Raw genomic sequence first — 25947 nt, forward strand, 5'->3', positions numbered from 1 at the left:
TGTCCTACGGCAATCAGCCCAGTCACAACAGCATTGACATGGGGAGATCATATCAGTGTATATTCCAGAAAAGCACTTGTGTGACTGAGGCTGCCGCCTAGAGAAAAAGGCCCTTTGAACTATATGGTGTATGGCCATGAATGTAAACAGGTGTGGCTGAGCTCTGTTGGTTGGCATGTACCAGACATCTTCTGTGGGAACATTATCTGGATGACTGAAGAGTCATGCCGGTTCACTGTACTCATAAAATAGACCAGTGAAAGTCAGGCAGAGAGAGGCTGTATTCCTAAATCATGCATTATAGTCATTGGGACATTGGCTTTTAACCGAATTTGAAAGCAGTGGTGATTCTGACATTGCAGTGATCCAATTTCCTTTTCCTTTTTGAGAGAGAACTTGCATAATGCTGTGTTTGTATTGCTGCAATGCCTATCATACCTGAATGAACTGGAAAACAGAATTCCGAGAGACAAGAGAAGAAAAAAGTAGAGTGTGGCATGTTGGGACACTAATGAAGGGGCAGGACAGTCTGCTCTCAAACTCCTCTTGGCAGCTGGCCGCGGAAAAAGCCACTGGACTGTGTCCGTGATGGTTACAGACAAACAGTGCAAGGTTTCCTAAAACAAGCTGTGGGGAGAGAAGAGGGGAGTCTGGAGGACAATGAGGCAAGCAAGCAACAACTTCCAGCGATGTTGCAGCAACCAGTGTGTACACACTATAAACAGCTGAATTTCTAGTTTCGTATTGAGAAGGGAGATTTTTATTTTCTACATTCACTGGTCATTCTACTGTGGCCACATGGCCATGGAGAGTGATAATATGCAACGTGTCTGTTGGTGCAGACAGCATACAGATCATAAAAATCTAAAATTAGTGAGTTTGAATTTTAATCAACAAAATCCTAAGACAATTCTAAATGCTACAAACTTAGTGAAGAATTAATTGAGAAGTACAGTGTATGCAGAAATACAGTGTATGACCACTAATGGAGACATGGATTAAGGTAAAACTGTTAGATAAAGAAAACACAATATCTGTTAGATTAATACAGCTTGCATAGCTTTGTCTGAGCATGTATGAGACGTTCATACTGTCAGCAACACTTAACTCTTTCAGTGTGTGTGTGTGTGTGTGTGTGTGTGTGTATGTGTGTGTGTGTCATCCCAGGAAGCTCTAATACAGTTTTCTGTAGTTCAACATTTCACACAGGCCACAGCCTCAAAAGTAAAAGAATTGAAATGTTCAACACATGCATCATTATAAAACACTTGATATTATCAAATGCAATTCTAGACAGTTTCTCTTTGAAAACACTGAAAATGTTCTTGGAAAAGGTTTAAAAAGTGTGTATTTCAGTTCTGTTTCAACATGGGAAAATTACTATTGCGGAGGTCAAGGTTAATTTGGCAGTTTTACAGTTCAAATGTAATTATTCACAGTTCAACCATACGTATTAACTTAATATATGTTGCAATACTTTTAGGAATTACACTTCTCCAGAAAGGCACATTCTCATTTTGCGATTTGGAACTCAACATCCATCAATCATGGTAACATCACATATAGAAGAAGCTAGAGGTCTGAAATGAAATTGACTTTACGTTGATGGGATTTGAGAACTGAAGAATGCTGAAATACAGAAGTTGTTTGTGTGAATCAATGCTGTAAGTTCTGAAGAACTGAAATGCCGACATGTAGAAAAGTGGAAGAACAGACTTTGCTCCCTTTGTGTTGATGCTGGAGCTGTTGAATGTGTTCCAGTTTAGTTTAACTCAAATGACTCCACTAAAGCTGGCTTCGGCTGGGTTTTTCTAGGCCGAGATAAAGATTGAATCTAATGAAGAAGAAAAAAAGGAAAACTTTATCTGGTAATTGAATTCAGCAAAGATCAGTTGCCAGTCTTACGATTATAAAATTATGCTATTTGAAAGTAAAAAATTGACATAAACTCAAACGGCATGCTGACTTACAAAGTATAACTAGGTTATTATAACTAAAAAGTGAATGTGGCAAAAGAAGATTACCATTAGCAGCTTGTAATCATCGTACAATATAATTATATTAAAATGCCTTGAGGCTGGTAGTAATAGTTCAGTTCAGCAATTATCTTGTTCTTGATACCAACAACAAGCATTATCCTGGACTTAGGCCTTTTCTTTGTGAAAAATGAATCCACATTCCACGTACACAAGTCCAAGTCCAGTAGCATGCTGAAAGCCTTTGTGCCTTCCCCCACTACAGTACAGGTGTGTCCAATTCTTCCAACATGGACCCTTTTTTTTTTAAATTCAATGATCCTTTAATTTAAACGATATAAGTGTCCTTCACTTCAGTCCACCATTACAGAGTCCTCTTGGAATTGCCCAGTTTCTTTGGATCCTTACTGGGCATGCACCAGTCATCAGCCTCTATGCTCGTCTGGTAATGCCGCAGGGCGGACTTGTTGAAAACCGGAAGTCTCTCCACTGACTCTGAGGACAAGGCCTGTGATACAGAACAGAAAGCAAGTTATTAGTCTGCATCCTTATGGCACAGACACGTCTGCATGAATGAGAGTCAAATCCAGGTCATCTCTCAGTGCTTAATTTACTGGTTTAAGTAGAGACAGCAAAGGTCTCCTGACATGTAACATCTGGTGATTAATAACTCACAACATGACACACATTAGTTGTGCATTGACTGATTTACATAGTTACTTTACATCTGCCACCACTCATTCAATGCAGTTTGTGTAGTTCACAGCACATCTTTTTTTTTTTTTGAACTCTGCACCAACTTGGCTTTAAAGGTTGTTTTTGACGCGTGTTTGGAGGTAGTGGAGCTCACACCTTCAAGTATATGACAGCTGAGGTGCCGTAACCCTCCATAGAGTAGAGCTGCAGGTCTCCCTGGAAGTACTTGGCATACAGACGAGAGATGGGCAGGCCATAGCCAAATCCAGCCTGATGGAAAAATAACAAGGTCGCAGTATCAATCTGGGCCAGTTGCTACAATATTACATTTAAAACAGAGTGGATACTGTGGAGGGTTTGGGTTGTAAACAGGTATACAATTTATCTCATGGTTAAAGTTTAATCTTGACTGCAATCCTCTTTGTATTAAGCTAATTTGCAACATGCTCAGTCGGGTGAGTCTCTAATAAGAACAGGAAGATGTACCATCTGGTTGACTTTCAATCCTAGTTAAAAAAGCAAACCCAAGTTTGGAGTCTTGTAGCATACTTATAGCATGTGTCCTGACTAAGCCACTCGTCAACACTGAAGACACTGTCAGGCTCACCAGTGGTGCATTGCGAGAGTTATCTTCGTGGACTGGACTCGGAGCTGTGGAGTACATATAGCTGAACAGACGCTCAATCTTCCTCAGAGGGACTCCGCCTCCTCTGTCAGACATCTAAAAATAAAGGGGAGGTATGTTATATTTACAAGGGTCTTCTTCTTGGTCTGGCAGAGGCAAACTTGTTCGCTCTTCATTTTTTTGCCATTTAAATGGAATCTAAACTGTGTCATTTTATTTTGATACTATCAAGGTCCACATAAACATGTATACAGTATAGTTGACGGAAGTGAATGACACAACAGTTTTTTGATAATATAATCTTAACCCTGTATTCATACAGATGCTGTACTCATCTACCTTGATAGTGAGGTCTTCAGTTCCCAGTGAGACTCGCACTTTGATCGGGGGCAACGTCAGGCTCATCTCGTGGGTCTCTACTGTAGCTCTCATGGCGTTCTGACAGAGAGAATGAAAAAAAAGATGATGAAATGAGTGAGCGGACACGCGGTTGGGAACAACACATGTCTGGTTTTCGGGCTTGTTTTGTACTGTACCTTGAAAAGCTCAAACAGCATATGGTAGAGATGGGATGGCACATAGACAATGTGGAGGGGTTGGTCAGGGTTTTTGGCTGTAAAGAAATGTATAATACTGATCATATGGGGGGAAAACCCTCTTAGAGTGGCACTGTCAATGCATGTGAGCATACAACCCAGTTGTTAATGTTATCCAACCCTAGCTATCTTAGCAATATGTATGAGGAGCTTGATACAATAAAATGTTGTCCTGGTCTATTTCTGTTTTAGGTTGTTCATCTGTAGATAATTGTTTAACGTGAGGAATGTCTGATTAGCTCTTGGCAGACTCAGCAAACAGGACAAACACGACATGAACTCAAAAGGCTTCACATGAACCAACAAAGATTGATTCCCATACTGGATGATTCAGTTCAACTTCAAGAGCATACCAGTGAAACTATCCTCTCACACAGACCGCTACAGCAGAAACTACCCAGGTGAAACAACAAAGATACAAGAGTAACTTAAAAAATGGAGCAGATACAAAAAATGCAACTGGTGGTTGTTTTGTAAGACTTACAATTGACCTCTATGATCTCCATGTCAGGAGAGGTGAGGTAATATTGCTCACAAAGCATCTTTGAAGTCTCAAAGGCATCTAGAAAGTGAAAGACAAATAAATCAGCTCTGGTTAATTTTTACTGTGAGGAATGAGAACAATATTAGATGCCATCATGGTTTCCATCTTTTAGTGAACCAGTGTACACTAACATTCAGAAGAGGCCATGCCCATCATGATGACAGGCTTTCACTTCACACTCACTCGTGTGCTAGTGTACTGTCAAACAGTGATAAATCCTTACAAACAGAGTGTGGTGGAAAATAAATAACACATCTATAGCATCGGTGTATGTGTGCGTGCGTGCGTGCGCGTGTGTGTGTGTGCGAGCGTGCAAGTGCACGCACGCGTGTGTGCGCGCGTGCCTGCGTGCCCGCGCACGTGTGTGTGTGGACAGCAGAGTTGGAGCTGAGGGAAGTCATTCATTACCTTTTATTACCTCCACAACGTCACAGCTGGGGTCGATGCTGCCAATATGTTTAGGATGGGCTGGGTTCACACTGCCATCAAAGATTAATGCTACAGGACAAAATGCAGTAAATGTGTGACTGAGCATATACACAATTCACTGTTCAGAGATGTTTTACATTTGTGAACATTCAGTCAAATATGAAACATATATTCAGTTTGAGTGAGTTTTTTGCCTTTGGACACTTATTGCTGACAGCCACTCACACTCTTGTATCAATCAGTGGAATAAAACTAATAACAAAATATCAAGGTAGGTTGGGTGTCTTTTCTACAGCTTTAAATATTAAAGAGGAGATCAGATATAATCACATTAAAAAGTGACAAAATGTGCTGTGACATTTTAAACTGCTAGCTCTTAAACACTATCAGCACTTTGACTTTAATTTAATGACATGAGCTTTGAATGTGAGCAACTGTGGTTGATTAACTCACAGTCAATGACAGAGTGCAATACTGACTGTGCTGGTTCATGAGCATGCGTGTGGAGATGCGGCTCATGTAGAAGCGGTCCAGGAAGTACTGAACGTTCTGGTTGGTGACGGGGTCCACGCCAAAGGCGTCTTTGTACTCCACCACACCCTGTGCCATGGTGGGCACCACGTTGTTGTGCCGATTACGGACGTTCACCAGAGTCTGCGTAAAGCTGAGGGAAGAGACACAATGGTCGCTTGAGTATTGAGGGTTGTAGCAACAGGGCCGATATTTGAGTGAAAAACTAAATAACAATAATAACTCTTCCTACAAACATTTACTGTAGCCTCGAGCTACTTGTAGCCTAGAGCTACTTCCAACTCGCAGGTAAACTACTGTTAACTGCTAGAATGTCTAATGATGGCTGCAGCCGCATTAATAACTTCATCATGAATTTAAAGAAACCCCGTTCAAAAGCAATCAAATTTGTTCTCACAGATTATACCTGATAAAAAGTCTGCACCCAAGATGTAAATATTTAACTGTGTGTTGAGTAAACAAGCTGTATTGCTCCAGATTAAATCAATCTTCAAGTCTGACAGTGGCCTTCAGGAGCAACATGAGGTTCAAAATTTCCCAAGTAATTACAAAATTATTGGATTGGCGTCGGCAGATCCTGAAGAATGTTACAAACTGGATCGGTAACCGCTACAAAACAACTAGACAGGGATATTAATATCCTCTGTATGACAATTGCAGCATTAATAAAGCGGCCACAAACTTTTTTGCCAAGTAAAGATATGGTGGAGTAATGTTGGTCCACCTGAGCAGAGCAAAGTTGCGTTTCCTCTATGTGTGTGTGTGTGTGTGTGTGTGTGTGTGTGAGTGTCTGTGTCTGTGTGTGTGTGTCCTGTAATGATGTAATCTGCTTCTCTGCACAAGCCTTTTGGTTCAAAGTGCCTGTGTGTGTACCCCACTGCTCTGAATTTTGAATTGAATGCTTTTATGGCTTACACAGACATATGTATCCACTGGAAAGCATCTGTAAATGACTTACTTTGTCAGGACCTCCTTATCATCTGGATCCTTCTCTAAGAAATCTACAATCTCCAACAAACTTTGGGAATACCTGGTAGACACAAAATAAATGATTTTACAAAAGAATATACTGAAACACACTAGTTAATTTACTGTAAATGAAAATGGGGATTAGGCCACATTAATGTGAACGCATTCAAAACTAATTAGCAAGCAGTAAACTTCTGTTAGACAAGATACAAAAAAATATATCCTAACTAGTTTAACAACTGTGTAATTAGGCAAAGAGTATTTCCACATGATTAGAATAACTCTGCCCTCGTGAGAGAATACAATTAAAATACACATACACAATAGAATACATAATAGTTGCTTGTTTTATCCCAGACTATCTGTTGGCCAGTGGATGCAGAACAGTGAAGCGCTGAGCTCAGTGAGTCACACTCCCAGACGAGGAACTGGGTGAAAGGTGAACAGCAGTGTGGTTGGCTATAATTTCTACATGCTCCATGTGTCCCTCGACTGACCTTCAGCTGTCTCACTTTGTATCGTGACCCATCATTCAAACGGATGTGGATCTTAAAAATATACTTTTTTGAGAATTATAGTTTTACCAGCCTGCTTGAACACATCAAGCCCTGACCTCTCTCGTCTCGTCAACAAGTGACAGACCGACCTTTGCAGCAGAAAAAAAAAGATAGTCGGCGTCACGGAGGTGCATGGCCAAACACAAACACTGCTGTGGCTCTTACGTAAAGGCCTGGGGTGCGGCAGTTGTTACCCTGTCCTAACATGACTTGTGCGAACATAATCAACAAGCTAGGGTAAAGCCTGCATTAGTCTATCTATTCACATATATGCTCCTGGATCAATGGCGTCCAGCCAGTGAGTGCAGAGACAACAACAAACAGCATAGATTAGTGCCGAGACAGAGACAAATCCTTGCATAACATCTGTCAACAACAGTGTTTTCATTCAAGGAGGACAAATAGCAGGATTGGATAGGTTTCCTATTTGAAGCCAAATATTCAAAGGCTGAAATTTCAAAAAGAACTTAATAACCTAGATGCTACCGGGTCATAACGACCCCCTGCTGAAACAAAAACAATGTTCGCCCTTATATAACCCGAGGATCCTGAAAATAAACAACAGACTCTCGTGCAACAGTTACACTGCGCCCTATAGTCCCTTCTCATAATGCAGAGATGTGCAGGAAGACTTATTGACTAATTATAGAGAAAGATATGATGTAATGCAGGCGAGAGATCCCACCAGCTGATGAGGAGCTTTAGGGATGGAGTGCCGAGGAGCTTGTCGGGGAGGAAATCTATTTCCTTCATGATGTTGGCCAGTCTGACAGGAAGCTCCTGCCGCAGGAACACAAACGAGGTCTTCTCACAGGCATTGGCAGAGCCTGCAGTCATATGAGGGGACAGAGAAACTCAGCAAACATCCACCTTTTGACCCCATCCAATCAAAAAAGAACAGTGACCTTTCCCTAAACATCAACATGTAAAGAGCATGTGTCCAGGATGTGTCCAGTGGACGTGATGTGAACCCATTAAGTGTCACATGCAATGACAAGTTCTGCATTTGTATGTCTTTTTGTTTTTTGAGAAGGGGAGCAGTAACGTGAGTCCTCGACCCCCATGTGTACTCTGCTAGCATGCATTGCAGTTGCCCGACAATGACAAGCTGTCAGGAGTTGCGCAACATTGTCCTGTGAATATGCTAAAGTATTACATAACATGCCAACAGTGTGCGACTGAATCGATGCGCCTCCCCGAGAACACTTACCGAAGTCAATGAATTGCTTCATCGACAATGGCGAGGGGGAGAACTTAGCGAACCTCTCCACTTGCTTTGGTATCCCTGCGACTGAGCCGCTTTTCAGCAAAAATTGAGCAAACTTCATTGTGCCTGTCCTCTCCAGACTCGTCAGTATTCAGGGGACAAACTGTTCGCTCTTTCTCCAGCTCGCTGCTGTGCGCGGGGCTGCAGCTCGGCGTCGTGCGACGGCCCCTTTGTTAAATGAGCATAGTCAAAGATGCTGGTTAGGAGTTCCCCATCATTGTTTTTCTCTCCCGAGCAGCGTCCTTGCCTCCAGGCGAGTCGATCGTCTGCCCTTCAAACGCAGCAGTGAGTGCTGCGTGTTGTTGTTGGGCGGGAGGGAGGAGTGATTGACGTGAGAAGCAACCAATGGGCGCCGGGATTTGCCTTGACGGAGGAGGATGTGGCGGAGGAAGTGGAGCTTGCAGGGAAAGTCAGGGCAAGGATAGATGCCTGTACAAAGGGAAAGAGTTTGTGTTTTTGTTGGGTTTAAATCATTGTTTTATTCTCCCCAGCTTGAGACTGGAATGTAGGCTAAACTAAGAACAAACCAGAGGTAGTGACCATTAACCATTTTGCCACTCACACTCATGGTTGACTGGTGTAAACAGGAGTGCAAAATGGGGATGCATGGGGAAACACAGTGGGAGAAAATCAAGGGAGAGAGAATAATAATGCACGACGGGAACACCACCAAGAGAAAACCCCCAAGAGAAAAGGCACAAACAAAGAGAAAAGGCAGTGTCATGGAAAAACAATAAATGTGAAAAACTGGAACCAGGTATTGAAGTTATGGGAGACCAAGAGCAAAATGTCTTATTTACTTTTCAAGAGTTAAAAGTAGAAAAAGAATATGTATAAGAGGAGGTTGTTCTATCATTAAATGGGTGCATATAACACAAGCTTTACTTAATAATTGTATAATGTAAATGTCGTAAAAGCGCACACCAACAAAGAAGTATATCTGTCTTTTTTTATGTGGAAAAGAGATACTCAATGCTCTGTAAAGGGCTGCTTATTAAGCAATAAATAATCCCAATTGAACAATAAAGAGAAAATTGGTTTATTCTTACTAAACACGCACATAATTTACTTGATTTATTTGTCACACTTAAATCCTCCATTGCATGGTAAATGAACAACACATGCTCACTTTTCTACATGTTCGGGTCTAAAATGACATAAATAATTTAACAAGTACATATATGACAACGAGGTTGCAAATCAACAATACTCATTAAATATCAGAGAAAATAAACCGCATTTCATACATCTGTATAATTAACCTAGATCATTTACAAAGACACAGATACATATAAATGAATGTATGGTTTAACTGCACTTGAACTGCCATCTACTGGTAGAAAGGGTAACTATTTTTCTTGCGTCTCCTCAAGAAACAGTGGGCTTTTATTTTGACAGACTCGTACATCCGGTCAACTGCCCTGTTTTGCGTAGCTCTAGGAAAATAAAACATGAAAGAAGGATTTGAAAAAGCGAAAATTGTATCAGTTTTTTTTAAATTTTGGTTTCTCGTATTTTTGTTTATGGATTATTCAGACGACAAAGACGAGAAAACGGAAGTGTTTTTTTCGTTTTTGTTAGTTTTGTCTCCAACGCGCTTCTCCAAACGACCAGCAGATGGCGGTGTTGCAAAAGCCTCGAGACGATGACTGTGCGCGTCAAAGGAGGTGGGATTTCCTCTCCTCCTCAACATCTTCCTCCTCTTCCGAGGGATGTGTCGGCGCACCTGTTTTATGTATTATCTGGGCCATCACCCGCTGAGATGCTCTGCTTTGACCATTGCCACCAATAGCCACACACACAGGTTGAAGCGACCTCTCCGGTGGTTCACCAGGGGCCTCGGTTCACTGTGACTCCACGTTTGGTAGACTATGTGTTGATTTGTTTTTTTTCTCTTTCGGGATGCAGCAGTGAGACAGCATCTTTTACCGGGTGACACGTCATTATCTGCACGAGTGGACAAGGTACGAGTGTTACAAGAACAGTACAGCATGCTGTTATTCGCGAGAAAATCCCCTTTAAAAAATAATAATATTCACTCTCTGAACTTACTGTAGTATTTTCGGGAGGGCCTCAAACGCATTGACGTAGATTAAGTTTAAATACTGTCTAGTTTGTGATTAGCTAGCTGCGAAGTGCATGTCCCCTGCCAATGTTAGTAGTTTAAAAAAAATGCCTGTTTGTTGAGTACACATTTAATTAGGTAATTTGTGTGTGTCCTTCATGGTTATACTGTACCTTCTAGTTATTTCCCTCTTAATTTTACCAAATAGCTTTAGCACATTTGCTAAATCAGGGTCGGCGCAGACCTCTGTGGATAGGTGGTCCAGTTTCCTGTGATACGTCATAGCATTCTCAGTGAGTCTTTTCAGGGCCCGGACTACCTTCAGGTTACATTTATGCATTTTTTTGTGTTGTTGTTTAAATCATCAAACTAGTATATCCTGTATGTATCAAATGTGAATTGTGGCATTACAGGTAGTTTTTACCAGAGTATTTCATTGTACTTTAAGAGGTTTGTTGAATGATTTAGATTACTCTGTTGAAATAAGTGTCTGTCTGAATAGGAGAAAAAGCACTATTGTCACACCAATGTGGTTCAGTATGTCATATTGACAACTGTTTCGATTATATGAATTTTGTTGTGTGTTGCTGGGCCTGCAAGGTTATGGATCTGCTGTAAATGGATGTAGAAATGCCACACCCATGGGGGTTTCTGGATCATTGCTGAGGCTCACTTTATAAACCTATACTCCTTTATTCTGTATCAAGTAATACTGAAGCCCGTACACTTTGCCATGGCGCCATGCGTAACCCATTCGTGTTTGTTCCTCTCACTCGAAGGACACCATGTCGGACAAAAGTGACTTAAAAGCAGAGCTGGAGCGCAAGAAGCAGCGCCTCGCCCAAATCAGACAGGAAAAAAAGATAAAGGAGGAGGAGAGGAAGAAGAAAGAGGTAAGGAAAAAAGTGAGTAAATTCACACAACTGGCACTCATACTGTACGGCACTCTGGTATGTATTGTTTTGTGTGTTCGATTGCTTTTTGTCAGGCCGCGACACTTAAAAGACTGAGGTTGTGTGTGTCCATACTCCCATTCAATCATCTATGTGTGTGCAGAAGGTTGGTGTTGGAATTTTTGATCAAAATGTGCATACACATGTATGCTTGTCCTTTTAAGTAGTGACAAGTAAGCTAATATTCTTCTATGTATCCTGAGCAGTCAGAGAGCCAGCAGAAGAGAGAGGCCACCCCAGAGGATTCAGACTTGGACCGAAAGCGCAGGGAGACTGAGGCCCTGCTGCAGAGTATTGGCATCTCACCAGAGCCTCCACTCGGTATGTAGCCTTTACACCCCACACAACAAATGCATCCTTCAAGGTTCTTTCACTTTTGTATTTTGATTGTACTGTAATAGATTTAGTTAACACAATAACTCCATTAAAACTTACCTTGATAATTTCAAAACTACACCAAACCTCATTAATTACAGCCCAAATTCTCCAATGAACCCTTTTAATGATTAGGCTACACTCACCAAGCAGACCTTGAGCAGACCTGAGATGCAAGAAGCAACTTATCACGTGTAATGTGCTGAAAATGATCATTCTGACTCTGCCTAGTTTGTTATTATTATTGTTGTCATGATGTATTACATTTGATCAGATAACAGTCTTCTATTCTAAATTGATTGCATTATTTTATACATTCTTTGTGGTTGGACTGTGATGAATTTACTTCGGTTATTTATAATGCATCTTTAATAGAAGCTAAGTATGTCTTTGTATTTGATGCCCTGCCCTTCCTCTTCTTTCTTTTTAACATTTATTTTATTTGTCCATCACTGGTTTTACTTGGTTGCAATTCATCCAAATTTCTTTTGAGCAGTCCATTCTTTGCAGCCTTTAATGTTAGATTCATGTTTTTTTCATTATTTAGTCCCGACCCCTGTGTCACCCTCCAAATCAGTGAGCACTCCTAGTGAGACGGGGAGCCAGGATTCAACTGATGGAGGAGGAGCAGCAGGCAGGTAGGCCGCTCACACACCTCATGTCCAAGTTCAGTGTCAGAAGTCTTATTCAAGGAATGTTAAGTTATGAAAGACATATCACACTTGGAGTTTTACACTTGAAAAAAAATGGATGATTCACGGATGATAACCTTGAGTTGCTTTGGGCTGTGGATATTCTTTGGCATATTTTCACTTTTGACACACATTCCGTTTCTTTTCTTGTCGATGGCCCAACAGGTTTAGGTAAGGATGGGTGTCACCAGTGGTGAGGTTGTGGTTCCATGTTTTGAATGTGGTATCTATCGCTTGTCACGCCATCCAGTGTTTTGATGACCACTGTGCAGGTTGTTGCTTCTCAGAAGTCAGGTTTAATGTCGAGGTCACTCTCAGGTCATTCCTACAAAGAAGTTGTTAGTTTGAAAGTACTGAGAGATGCAAATTTACAGGTAGTATGTGTGCAAGTAGTCACCACAATGGTGAACTTTCAGGAAGCAGCATTTAGGTGGGCCAGTAAATGGAATATATTTTTAATATGGAGCCTAACTAGTATGAACGATAGGTTTGCTGTAAAGTAGCTGATTTAAGTGACAAAATGTAAGCATTTCCCCTCTCATCACTGTCCTGTAAGGTGCATTCACTGTGCTTACCAGCTCATATGACATACATATGAGCTGGTAAGCACAGCGCTTCTGCATTTATTCATATGCGTATACACCCGTAACACACCAGACCAGTGGAGCGACTGTTTACATTTGAGTTTTGCACACGGCTGCTCTGGTGAAGAATAAAGTGGTCATCAAGCGCTTCCCATTTGCTTTTTATGGCAGCTGATTGTAGAGGTCAGTGTGTGAGCGATGCCCTCAGGGGTCATTAGTGATGTGTTCTGGTACGGCCAGGGGTGGAATTGGGGATCACAAAGTTGTTGGAGCTCAATACAGTTCCTCACAGAAATAAAATATCTTATATACAATTTTTTGTTTCTTTTTAGATTTTACAAATTGGATTTTACAAATTGGTGAGTTAGTGCTACTGCCTGGAATGAAAGTTTTTTTTTTCCCCCCCAAATCCACCCTGGATGATGGCATGCCATTTTGAGCTTCTCCATTTGTGGCTGTGTATGTGTGTGTCCCTTCTTAGGTCAGTTTTCTCTAAAAACAAGTCCCAAGCACAGAGCTCAAGGTAAGCATTTTCACGTCAAACCCAGGAACCCCCCTCCCTTTTCTTTCTTTAGCTGAGCTCTCCCTCATGTGAACACAGGGCGGCACCCGCAGTGTTGTAAGTGGTCTTAGCGATGTGTTCCCATCATGATTTTTAATCTCACAACAACACAGTGCCACTCTATTCCTTCAGCCTCCTCTGGTGAATTCCTGTCTGCAGCCCGACTGTCTCCCTTTAATATCAGCTCAAACGATTTCTGTTTGCATGAGTTGAGCCACAGAAGTCATTTCAGCCTTCACAGAGTTGACAATCTGCTGCTTAAAGTGTCATTGCTGTTACTGCAAAACAGCCGGTCTGTCAGCGTAAAGAAATGCCTTGCCACTCTCACCTGGCGCTGTGTGGCACAAGCCGAGGGTCTGATGGGCATGTTCACTGGCCCTAAAAGGTATCATCAGAAAGTGTAGCGATGTTGGAAGCATTGTCCTTTCACAGTTAGTGAATTTCATCTAAGTTACCATTACTCGCCCACTTTACTATATACTGTAGTCTACATTACTCTGTACTATAGGTTGTAGTTGTTGCTTGATTTCCCTACTAACTATTCCTCCCTCCCCAAACTGAAGGAATGTATTACTGCGGATAAACTAATGCACTGAAAGATCTCAGCAATTTCCCCAATGTTTGGTAAACTCGTTGATGATACACGGCAAGTGTATTGTAATGTCAAGCAGGCTAAATCTTCAAAAATGCATTTTAATTTCATCTTAACATGCTGAATCTTGTCACGTGAATTTGGACAGTTCAGAGATGATGTAAATTGTGTTGCAGGATACATTGCTGATGGCTCTTATGCATCATTTGGCACAAGTTTGCATATGAAACATCAAGGCACAGAATGTCCCACGAATATGAATTAATATCCTGCAATTTGCTAAATTTGATTGCCATAGGAAAAAAAAATCAAAACAAAGATTTCTGCAGAGCTTTCCTGTATTTAAAAGTCAGCATGTCAACTTGCTTTCCCACAGAAAACAATGGAATTGTTTTGACCTTCCTCATTTTCTGTCCATAAATCTTTCGGTATTTTTAACTTATGGATTCCTGGCAGAACACCAATAAATGTATTACAAGAGATGAGCAAAGATCTTTAAATAAGAGTACATTAAAACATAATGAAATATAATGTCTTCCTTATGTTTACCCCTCCCACGCGATGTCCCCTTATCTAAACATTTACATTAACAGTGCCCTCTCTGCATGACATCTAATGGGAATCCCTGTGTTAAGCTGTTCCGTAGATAACTGTGGGGGAGTATGTATGTCCATACATGTGGTCATATGTGTTGGTGTGCCGCTGACACATGTGCCAATGTCTGTGCATTTGTTATAACGTGTCTGTTTGTAAACATGCATGTCCTCTCTTGCTCCCCCTGTTGGTGACATCAGGACACTGCAGTGGGACACAGACCCCTCTGTGCTGCAGCTGCAGGCTGATTCTGAGCTCGGGTACATCTTCCTTCTCTTCTCTAGTTTGCTGTATGACAAAAATGGATACTGCAATACACCTTATTTGGCACTGCATGGCACTTTACAACCAATAGACAAATTGAATATTCCACTTAAAGGGTAAACCACTCTAATGACGCGACCTTCTGACTATTGAGATCTTGGCTCTGTATGTTATTCATTGCTTTAAACCTTGAAACAAATGTAAATTGTACATGGGATGATCAACTTAATGCACAATATAACTATCAGGAAATTGTCCCTGTTCCCAGGCGCAGGATGCAGCGTCTGGGAGCCTGTAAGATCACACAGGTAGACTTTCTTCCCAAGGAGGTGGTCGCTTACTGCAAGGAGACACAGACCCCTCTCACCGCCCACCTGTCTGAAGGTGAGTATTTGTGTGCGCGTGTGTGCGCATGAAGCACTTCTCTTGACATATGCATCTCTTCTCTTGACTCCATATCGTAGTCTAACATTCAAACTGTTTTAGGGTCCGTGGGGCATCAAAGTTCACAAGAGGCATCAGAAGGTCTCAGGTTGCGATGATTGTCGTCATTGTGCGGTTGAATTTGATACTTTTTCATTTAGCCAGTTCACAGCCTGTAAACCTGGAGTAATTTAAAGCCTGACAGATGAAAGTTACCCAAGATAATTTTGCCTGCTTTGCTGTGTGTGCGTGTGTGTGTGTGTTGTATGCACCATCCATTCCATCATGATTTTGGTCTGGGCTAAAAATGGTACACAAGAAATGTATGATTATGCGTGCATACATGGAAATGTATATCTGCATATTTGTGTCTCTGCAAGTGGGCGTGCGCATGTGGTCCTGAGCTGAAGTTACTAAACACATCCATATGGTGAAAATTGAGGTTTGTCCTGACACCGGATTTGGCATGAAATATGTGATTTGGTGGTTGTAAATTCAAGGCATATAGATTTCGGTAGTTTTCTATTAAAGGAGAAGGACGATGGAGATTTGGATGGATAGCAGTTGTAGTCAAATTGAGCTTCAAACCTTTGCTTCTTTTTTTTCAAATGCAGATATTCTATTCATCTTCACATGTAGGAACAAAACTCCACCTACACACTCTCCATCCAAACTGACTGCCAAACACATATAGAACACACTCCTAAACACAGACACACACACACACACACACACACAAACACAAACACACAAACACACACACACTCCCTATCATCTTCTCTATCTTTCCTCTTTTTGTTGTCGAGACAGCTGGCGGGCATGTGACTGTGAAGGGGTTGTACTTCCTGCTTCCTGTCATTATAATAGATGGTCTGGTGTGGATTCCACTGCCCTCCTCCACCAGCAAACCACCACGCACACATACACACACGTCTGTCCTGATCAGCATCCATGGCACGCCTCAACTCCCCCCATTTCCTTGACATACCCAGGAATAGATTCATTTATTCAACAAGTGCAAATGCACTGACTCACTTAAATATCACACACACACACACACACACACACACACACACACACACAAACACACACACTTTTTTTTAAAGTCTGCTCGTACAAGAACTCTCGTTGTCGAAGGCAGTTTACCTCCAGCAAATGGAGCGGCAAAACAACACACACGCAAAGCAAATAGGCCGTAGTTAGTCTGCATACAGTATACAAACATACAACTTTTTTTTTAGCCTCCAACGGCATTTTTTGGAGGTCCCTCTCTTTCTGTCTGTGTGTGTGTGTGTGTGTGTGTGTGTGAACATCTGGAAGCCAGAGCAGAGCTGTGGTGATCTACAGGGAGGTGACCTTGGCCTGAGGAGACCCTTTTGCAAACTACAACAAAGCGTGTGTGTCTGGAGAAAGAGAAAAAGAGGCTGATGGTAGCACCTGCCTGCACTTCTGGACGTATGTTTGTTCAGGCCAGTTCCTTTTGTTGATTACTGAGCCTAACATGCACACAGCACACAATATTTTCAGGTTGTAGCTACAGATTGTGTTCATAATTGCGCACATTTATGATGGTTAATGCTGTACATCTATTCAATCTTGGCGTTTTTGTTGTTAAATATTGCGGCACGATGAGTAGGATTTGTTGGTTGCGGTTCGTAAACACAACATCAAAGTTGGCCCCTACTCCCTAACTGTGCTCGCCAGATTCAATCTCTTTGGAACAAGCTTTGTTTGCTTATCATTTCGGTTCACTATATTTGTGTTTTTTTTCATTGCTGTGCAGAAACGTCTTAAATAAAGCCAGATCAGAAAATATCGGCAGAATAGGATCAATGCAGATACTTCCACACACTTCTAGTGGTTTATAAGTGACGATTGAAATGGATTCTTTTTCTAGGAGTCTATACATTGTTTTTGAGGAAAATACTCATTCTGCCTACAAGTTATTTATAACTGTCGGTACTTAAAACTATTAGATGCTAATCCTTGGTGGATTTGTTAAAGGATGCAACACTATTCATACTTAATAACATGCCACACATCCATTTTACTGCAAGGCTGAACATAAACACGTGTTCAGTGTTCAATGTGTTTTATATGTTAAACTTTGTCAGTGTGTATGTCTCTTTGAGTTAAGCAGCCAGTACGCTCACCTTTGTGCTCCTGGTGGTTTGTACATGCATATGTTGAGTCAGAGGCTCTACTCTGATGGCCGTATGAGGATTGACTTGACATGGCGAGGGTGATGCTGTATGGTTTAGTTTGAGAAGTGGTATGCAAAAAGTTAATGATTTTCACTCTTTTAGTTTCACCAGAAACAACATAGTCTTTTTATTTTTATTTTTTTTTTCTAACTAATGCAAGTAATGAAAAAAATCCCCTTAGTCCCCTGATGATCCTTTTCTTGTACAGTTTGGCTACAGTTTTCATTCCTCTCTTATACATTCTTAGTCTCTCTTTGCTCACTCCCTGCTTTTCCTCTCTGCCCTCGGGGTCTGATCTGGAACTGTTCTGTAAAGCAACTAATGCTACCTCTGTGTTATGTTAAACATAGATTATATATAGAGAGAGAAGAGAGATTTAGTGGGAGAGAAAGCCAGCTGGCTGCTCTGGAGGAATGAACGGAAGAGTAAATCTGTTCTCTTAATGATGGTGGTGTGTCTCAGGGCTGTATAAATCTCTTTGAAGGGACCTCGAGTCTGCATTTCTGTTTTTGAACCTCTGTGTATGTGTTCAAGTAGTGGTAGTATGTTGTGTTTAAGGACCATTTCAAAAGTGATCATTTTGATCACTGACATGCCAAACTAAAAAGAGAAGTTCCCGAAAACTATTAGTATTTATACTTTCTTTTCATCTTATTTATCTATTGTGAATATTTTTCAAGGTATCGTGTGGCAGTCATTGCAATCAAATGTTAGTAGGGCCTGAATTTAGTAGATGGTTGTTAATGTAGAAGGGGGCTTCACGTTAAAACTGTAATATTGACATGTGTGCGTGCGTGCGTGTGTCTGTAAAAAGAATGATAAGTGTAGTCTCACCTTAAAAAGTGACTTTCTCATGGCTTCCTCTGCTCATGAACGACTGACCTCCCAAGTTCTTATATTTGCCCCTTTGCCCAAGGTGGCTGGTTAAGTGTGTGTGTGCGTGTGTTACGTTAGTAAGCTTTATCAGAGTTTGTGTGTTGGGCACTGAATGCAGCTTCATTACATTGTACAGATTTGATATGACTTTGTTCATCTTCTACACAAGAGTTTGTGTTTTAAAGCTCCATGGAGTCTGTGTGTGTGTGACTCTCATTTAAACCAGTTAATGATATGGCTTTTAATTTCCGTGTCCAATTGCCTTCCTATAATCGTGATGTGTAGCTGTCTATGTATGTTCCTTTTCCCATTGGCTGCTCACTGATCTATCTGTCCCAAGCGTCCATTGTGAGAGGCAATCGGATTAGCCCCAGTCACGGTTGGCTCCAGCTATTTACTGCTATCCTAATGGGTATGAATGGACGTGCTTGTCGTGAGGGATGGACGCTTTGTCTAAGGACATAGCAGGGAAATAAAGTAAGGGATAATGTGGTGTGTGGTAGTAACCTAACCACCTAGGGTCAAACAAAGTGTGTGTGTTGGATAGCTAGTGTTTCAAGCCTGTATCTTGTGCCATGTTGACATGTTCTTGACAAAGAGAAGTGGTTAGATTTCAAATATGTGCTTTTCACCCACAACCTAAATATTATATATACATTGTAAATGTCCAAAAGTCCTTTGAACAATATGATAGAAGTAGAATGGCCATTTCCGTACTCACTCATGTCTCATAAGTTGTTGAAGGCCTCTTTAGGTTAAGAGTATTCGTTACACAGATTTGGTGCAAAATATATTTTTGACCCCTTGAAAATGGATTAAAATGCTCAAATATTCCTCCAAAATAGTACATTAAGGCAACGAGACCTTGAAGGACACAATAGAAAAGTCCATGCTAAGATTTGGTATCCAAAACTTAAAATATTTAGAAATTTCAGTAGGAATTGCATTTTTCAAGCACTTCTGTTGTGGGGACTGTTTCGAAACCCCCTTTGAGTCAAAGCTAGAAAGGTTTACATCTTCTGAAGGCCTTAGGTCTCTATTTTGTGTTTGTAAGCAAGTTGTACATTTATAACATTTATAAGGCTGTGCTTATCCTTGAGGTAATCAACAGGTCATTTTATCTAGTCAAGTCAAGTAAAATTTTTAAAAAAAAGGTCACACTAGGTGAAATGGTTACTCAGAAGACATAATTTCACATAGATTAGGCTCACTGGATCCACCAGAGGCTCAACTAATTGGTTATGTCTGTGATGGGGAGACTGGTAGGTAGCTAAAGAAACCATTTTCATTCACATATCTTGAGGTGACAGGTCAAGTGAGCCATTTGAAAATGGCGATCCAAGTTTTTCCTGTGCCTAAAAGCAAAAGCTTCATTGAGAATGTTGAACCCTTTCTCAAGACTATTATTTACCCACAACTCCACCTACATTTTTACGCAGATTTTGTGCAGCCAAATTCTAAGCTCTACATGTGGGAGGAGGTGGTGAGATTTCACATAGTTTTAGCAAAATGTGGGCAACCTTACTGCCTCTCTCTTTGTTTCTCTCTGCATCCGTTCTCTGGCCCGGCCAATCCCTCTTGGCCATGAACGGACTGAATGTCAGACTGACAAAAACACACTCTTTTACTTTCTACTGATCCCAATCTGAAGATTACTATCAACCGTGTGTGTGTGTGTGTGTGTGTGTGTGTGTGTGTGTGTGTGTGTGTTTGTGTGTGTACGTTTACTTGAGATTGGCAAGCGCAGGAAAGGTCAAGAGGATTGCAGGCATCTGGTGCATGTGCTTGTGCACGTACACATGTGAGCAGGTTGCCATTAGTGTGGCCTGACCCAGTTTGTAGTAAATTGGTTTCGCTCAGTGGAGCCTTAAAAGATCCGTAATAGGCCTCAGTGGAAAGGTAGCCAAAGAAAAAGAGAGAAAATGAAGGGAAGGGGTTATGAGTGAAAGAAAAGATGAAGAGAAATATTTGGCCATTGGGAAGTTTAAGGAGGAACAAGAGAAATAGGAGAGAAGCAGTGGAAGCCACTGAGAGATGTTGCAGCAGTAATTGTTTGCAGCGAACCACAAGTAGGCCATCATAAAAAAACAACTGTGTGTGTGTGTGTGTGTGTGTGTGTGTGTGTGTGTGTGTCCTTGCCTGTGTATGATTTGATGTTGAAACATCAAAACCTCCCTTCTTATGGTTAAAAGTTCATGAGGTCAGGAGTGTGTGTGTGGTTAAAGTCTGTGCATCTGTATGCAAAATGATGTGTGAATGACTCTCTCTCTCTCTCTCTCTCTCTCTCTCTCTCTCTCTCTCTCTCTCTCTCTCTCTGTCTCTCTTTATCTCTCCCCTCCAGTATTTTCTGGCCCATTAGTTTTCAGGGTCTGTACAGCTTGAGTATATAGTTGGTCAGTAATTCACTCCTTAAGTATATTTACTGCAATAAGTGGCTTTCTTTTGACATGTGGTGAACTGGTAATGGCCTCTAATTGCAACAGAAAACCCATTTCCAAGTACTAATCTGAAAAGACACACATTTTTTGGTGAGTGTACTTGCACACATACGGATTCAAAAATATAAACACTCTTGTGCAAACTAACAAACATGGGAATAAACACACCAGAAATTTGTACAGGAACACACATGCAAACCAGCAAAGCGCACACACACACACACACACACACACACACACACACACACACACACACACACACACACACACACACGCACACAGACACACGTACACACACGCACACACGTTGCCTAAACTCTACATAATCCCATAATGGAGCAGTTAAGAAACCAAATGACAAATTTATGAAATTATCCTGACCATTGGCAGCAAATTGGTTCAATTACAGTGTTTACTTTAGTGTTTATTTTCACAAACTTCTAATATATTAAGTATGGTTCATCAGGTTATAAACTGGGAGATATTTATCAACAGTTAAACACAAAATTACCTTTAGGATTTAATCCAACGGGGCTGGATTTTAAAGCACCAAAAGTATTGGAATCCATCTTTACATAACACAAATGTAGACATTTTAGAATTATTCAACCAGCATCATACATTTTGATCAACATGACAAGCCATTGATAACGAATAAATCAGCAGGAATTTGTTGCTTTCATGCTGTGCACCAGGTGTGTTAAGTAGCTTTGGTCTCAGAAAAACTACAACGTTGTGATGATTAATTTAACCATATTGCTTGTTCTAGTTCTAGACACCTTCAAAAATATATTTTTGTAATTTTGCAACAAATCCTAAAAGGTTCATCAGGTTTCGGTCACTAACTCATTAGCCATGCTGTTATAGAATAATAAGAAGATGTAAAATGTCAATGAACAAGTCAGAGAAAATGTTCTGAAGTGTAGTAGGTGACAGTTTATTCCAGTCAACAATGCAGTAAATAAAGTAACCATGTAAAATAATAATAATTGTGATAATCATTTCAAGCGTGATGACTATTTTATTCATTTTAATGGCATTTGCCATATAGTTGTGCTCATGCAAAGTGATGCTTGATTGTAGCTGTTTTGTCAGGTTTCTCCTTCAAGACATCATCAGGAGGGAAAGCATTATTGTATTGAGCAGCAGCTGAGGCTCACAGGTCAGTGAATGCATCCCTTGTCCGTACGGTTAGCACGATGCATTCAAATAAAAACAGAGAACGCAACACCCTCCCAGTCTGTACGAAGCCGACATGATTGAGGGGTTTGTGGGCAGTCTTCAAGGTCCTGGAGGCAGGAATGTGGTTGCATGAGTGTGTGCTTTGGTTAGGTACTTATATGTGTGTGTGTGTGTGTGTGTGTGTGTGTGTGTGTGTGTGTGTGTGTGTATTCAGGCACATATGGAAGTGCTTGTCTCATACATTGTTGTTGTTCCAGTCAGACGGGAACAGACCTGTGTGTGTGTGTGTGTGTGTGTGTGTGTGTGTGTGTGTGTGTGTGTGTGTGTGTGTGTGTGTGTGTGTGTGTGTGTGTGTGTGTGTGTGTGTGTGCGTGCGTGTGTGTGTGTGTGTTTTCAATGCAAAATTCAAGGCAAAGAGGGAATAACCACAGTGAGTGTACCCAGTGGTCTTGAACAAAATGTACAAAGTTTGTTTTACTTTGAATCTGTTCCACTGAAAGTACATTTTAGAATTGTCTTTTCATGTTTGGGGACTTCTGGGGTCATTGCCTTGAGGTAGCAACTTGCAGGGATACTATTTAAACCAAGTCTGAATGTGCATGTTCACACACAAACTCATATTTCAGATCAGACTTGGGTTTTCCTGTCATGATCTCCCCTCGTCTTTCCTGCAATCACACATAATCGGCCAACGCTTTCTGTCCTCATGAAACAACCCCGAGTTCGTCTTTCATCGTCATCGCCCTGAAAAGGGCGCAGCCTTCTCTCTTGTTTCACTCACGAAATTGATGCATGGTCCCAAGCGGTTTCTGTCAAAACGGTCATGGCAGTGAAAACCCAGAAAAACTCTTGATATTAAAGAGAAATAATGTCTTTCACAGTGTGTAAGGTATTCCAAGTGAGTCACAGATGATTGCAATTTTCCCCTATGACCACCGTATAATAAGGTACATTAACCCCTTCTTCATCTCCCTCCCTTTGGCTTTCTCTCTCTCTTTGGCAAAATGGCCATCATCCAAAATAGTATTTGCAATCTGATGAGGACTTTAGATGAGAAGGAATACAGTTTCACGTGTCGCTTTTTTTCCTCCTTTTCGCTTGCATTTAGTTGAACTTGACTTTTTGACACGTGTGCCCCACCCTTCCCCCTCCCTGTTGCATTTTCTTTTAACGTGTGTAAAACAGCGTTTGACTGGGTGGTCTCACTTGTACTCCGAGATCCCTTCGACTCTCCAGGGATTTTCATTTGAGAGGGTAGCGGTTCACTGCCACAGCTAGCCTGAAGCTCATAGCCCTGCTTCACTTTAGTTGTTTCAGTTGCATGTTAGTTAACCCTTTGTTTGGCACATTTCTGCCTTTTGACTGTGTTGCACTCTCAGTTTTACAGAGCAAAACCTTTTTAACTCATGCAGTCAATTAAAAATATAATTCAAGTCGAGTCAAAATAAATCTAGGTTGGAACTACATGCGTTTGTGCTCAATTGTTCGTCAGTCAATGCTGGTAATCAAATTTAACAGGCATTCACTTTTTTTTTCTTTTTGAATTAAAGTTTATATGTCCAGATAATTGTCACAGTTTATAGCTTGACAGTTGATTGAAGTGAATGTGATAACCATGCTGGTGTTGTGTTTGACTGCAGCATGCTATTCTGCAACTCTACAGCAGGGAGCACTCTTGGCACATATACTCCAGGCCGCCCTCAAAGTCTCACCAACCAAAAAGTGTCAGAGATTTCTATTAGAAATGAGTATCAGCTTGAATTCAATTATGGTAGTATGAATTAACAGTTTTACAATTAATCCCAAACGTGTTGGCTTTTAAAGTCTTAATTTGATTAAGAAAAGTCTGCTTTCTTTTCTTTGACTTAGTGTATTTATTTGACAGTTTTGCTGACGTGCTGTGAATACTTTTGTCTATTTTAGTACCATCCAGAGGGATACGACCTCAAGCATCAAGCAGGCCTATAAAATATGTTAGTCCCATCTGTCCGTCCGTCCCTCATTAAAACAAAATGAAACACCATCGCCATCCAAGTGGCAAACACAGACCTCCAATCACCGTCCGAGCCACACACACTGACAAACATGCGTACACACTATTTCTGAGGGACACAAATCTGAGCTCGAATGACGCTTTGAAAGTGAGTCGATGCCACAGTGGGGATTTTATGTACGATTTTTTTTCTTTCTATTGGTCTCTCTCTGACTGGGTTTTTGACAGTTTGGAAAGTTTGAAGTCATGGGTTTTAATCAGGGTCTTGCGGCTGGGCTCAGGGCATGGCGTGGCGTGGCATGATGGCTCGTCTTAAAGATGTGGGTCTGGGTCAGGGCCAAGCCTGGGTGGCACTGCTAGAAAGAGAGGGGGGTGAAACAGAAAGAGGGGGGGAAATGAAAGAGAGAAGGAAATGGGGAGAGAATCTACTCTGACAGCACCCACAGCACACAGCAGGACAGGCCTCAGACTCCCAAAGACCTCAATGGGCTGCATTAACGAACGCTGATTATGTGTGCATACGGTGTAGACTCGAGTGTACATAGACATGAACACACACACACACACAATACACAATGTTTGATCACTTGAGGAAGTGCGGTGAAGAGATAAATTAATCTAAATCCTCATGCGGGTTTTAGCCTCACCAGTTTTACATCAGGTCTTGCTGCTTGTGTGTGTGTGTCTGTGTGTGTGTGTGTGTGTGTGTGTGCGTGAACATGTGTGGGGGGCGAATACTACCCCCACTGTGGTAATCATGACTTGATGAACCATCATGAATTTTAAGCATTATTTTCTATTAAAAACAAATGGAAAAGAAAAGGAAAAAAAATGAATAAAATTAACAAATAGAAGTGAAAGGGTTTATTGGATATTTAATGTGTTTTACTTTCTTCTGTCTAGAATCTAAATAAGAGCCTGTGGGCCACTCTCAGGAAAAAGTATTTAACAAACAATTACTCAACATTTGACTGACTTTGTAGAAGGCTTAAGTGGTGTTGTGTCTTGGGAATACAATTTACTACTATGCCATTTGGTGACACTTTTCTCTACAATCTGTCCTATGTGTCCGGCCCATCGACAGATCAGTGAGATTCTTGGCCTCTCACCTCTCAGCAAATGATCTTTTCGACTTTACTGCAAGGCTGGCTCCAACCCATCAATTTGCTGTCCAACGGAGGTCCCCAAAATGTTGGCAGTGTTTCACTGTGTTCAGAAGGAGTCTAGCTGAGTTTAACAAAACCTAGTGCTCTGCCTCAGGTTGTCCAGACAGTTCACTGAGACACTTGTGAGAAGAGTAACTGTCTAAAACAGGAAAAATAAGGTAAAGCAGTGCATATTTTAATCTCTGAGGCTATACTCAAAATTAGCCAGGAACTTGTTGTATGTAGCCAAATAATCGAAAGACTCAAAAAATAGGAGGGTCAATCCAGGCACTCTGAAGTCTTAGAACAAGTAACACTGGGGAAGGTAATATTAAAAAGCCTTGTCGTGGCTAAATCATTAAAAAAGCCAACAACGTTTTGATCAGCGTCGGTCTTCGTCAGGACATTTAACGAACAGAACAAAAGGATGTAGCCTCACCAATAAAGTAGCAGGAAACAATTAGGGGAAATCACATGACCTGCATCATAACATGAAAGCAGAAATGAATAGAACATTCTGAAAACATGAAATACCATGAGATTAGACATCCATTATTAATGGACGGGAGGTGCTCAAAGAGGTTTTAACAAAGGCTGAAAGAAAAACAGGAAAGCCTATAGAAAATTCCAATAAAAGAGAATATCTTCATTGAAAACAGGATACTTTAACACATCCGGCCGATGGATTTGGTTTGGTTTCTGTATTCTGTCTCCCCTCATAACTAAAGTTTAAGTTGCCCTCTATACGCCATAAGGAATCATTAGCACTGTGACCCTCGCTAAAGTATTCATCCATCACGACTTCTAATCCTAAT

At 41.1% G+C, this 25947-nt stretch overlaps 2 protein-coding genes across 8 annotated transcripts in view; one reads left to right on the forward strand and one right to left on the reverse strand.

Moving 5' to 3' along the window:
- Nucleotides 1–1331: 1331 nt before the first annotated feature.
- Nucleotides 1332–10525, reverse strand: pdk4 (pyruvate dehydrogenase kinase, isozyme 4). 2 transcript variants are annotated; one of them, XM_068576313.1, is made up of 12 exons: nucleotides 10429–10514; nucleotides 8134–8619; nucleotides 7609–7750; nucleotides 6356–6427; nucleotides 5346–5530; nucleotides 4846–4935; nucleotides 4378–4455; nucleotides 3834–3910; nucleotides 3637–3735; nucleotides 3280–3393; nucleotides 2829–2942; nucleotides 1332–2484 (listed from the first exon to the last, which is right to left on the reverse strand). In XM_068576313.1, exons 2-12 carry the CDS (start codon nucleotides 8249–8251, stop codon nucleotides 2341–2343), a joined length of 1233 nt encoding a protein of 410 aa, XP_068432414.1. In that variant the 5' UTR covers nucleotides 8252–8619; nucleotides 10429–10514; the 3' UTR covers nucleotides 1332–2340. The 2 variants fall into 2 exon arrangements, with proteins under 2 accessions (XP_068432414.1, XP_068432415.1); XM_068576314.1 differs by lacking the exons at nucleotides 1332–2484; nucleotides 2829–2942; nucleotides 3280–3393; ... (1 more) ...; nucleotides 3834–3910; nucleotides 4378–4455 and having other exon boundaries at nucleotides 4856–4935; nucleotides 5320–5530; nucleotides 10429–10525.
- LOC137785204 (cytoplasmic dynein 1 intermediate chain 1) overlaps nucleotides 9855–25947 on the forward strand; it is a 49129-nt gene continuing 33036 nt past the window's right edge. The window contains exons 1-8 of one of the 6 annotated variants that reach the window (XM_068576307.1): nucleotides 9858–10154; nucleotides 11035–11160; nucleotides 11415–11529; nucleotides 12131–12221; nucleotides 13192–13218; nucleotides 13341–13382; nucleotides 14808–14867; nucleotides 15140–15255. In XM_068576307.1, coding sequence (XP_068432408.1) covers nucleotides 11041–11160; nucleotides 11415–11529; nucleotides 12131–12221; nucleotides 13192–13218; nucleotides 13341–13382; nucleotides 14808–14867; nucleotides 15140–15255 — 571 coding nt within the window. In that variant the 5' untranslated portion in view covers nucleotides 9858–10154; nucleotides 11035–11040. Of the gene's footprint in view, nucleotides 10155–11034; nucleotides 11161–11414; nucleotides 11530–12130; nucleotides 12222–13191; nucleotides 13219–13340; nucleotides 13383–14807; nucleotides 14868–15139; nucleotides 15256–25947 lie in introns of all 6 variants that reach the window. The other 5 variants (XM_068576306.1, XM_068576309.1, XM_068576310.1 and 2 more) reach the window with 5 other exon arrangements.

Source organism: Clinocottus analis, unplaced genomic scaffold (genome assembly GCF_023055335.1).
Source record: "Clinocottus analis isolate CAN_PGR_092001 unplaced genomic scaffold, fCliAna1.0.p SCAF_14, whole genome shotgun sequence".
NCBI lineage: Eukaryota > Metazoa > Chordata > Actinopteri > Perciformes > Cottidae > Clinocottus > Clinocottus analis.

What these genes read in the sequence shown, in the direction of transcription:
- pdk4 (XM_068576313.1), bottom strand. Translation starts at nt 8,251, where the DNA reads ATGAAGTTTGCTCAATTTTTGCTGAAAAGCGGCTCAGTCGCAGGGATA. An exon ending in CATGCTCATGAACCAGCACA is followed by an intron (nt 4,936 to 5,345) that starts GTCAGTATTGCA and finishes TTTGTCCTGTAG; the next exon opens with CATTAATCTTTGATGGCAGT. An exon ending in CGTTGTGGAGGTAATAAAAG is followed by an intron (nt 4,456 to 4,845) that starts GTAATGAATGAC and finishes TTCACTTTCTAG; the next exon opens with ATGCCTTTGAGACTTCAAAG.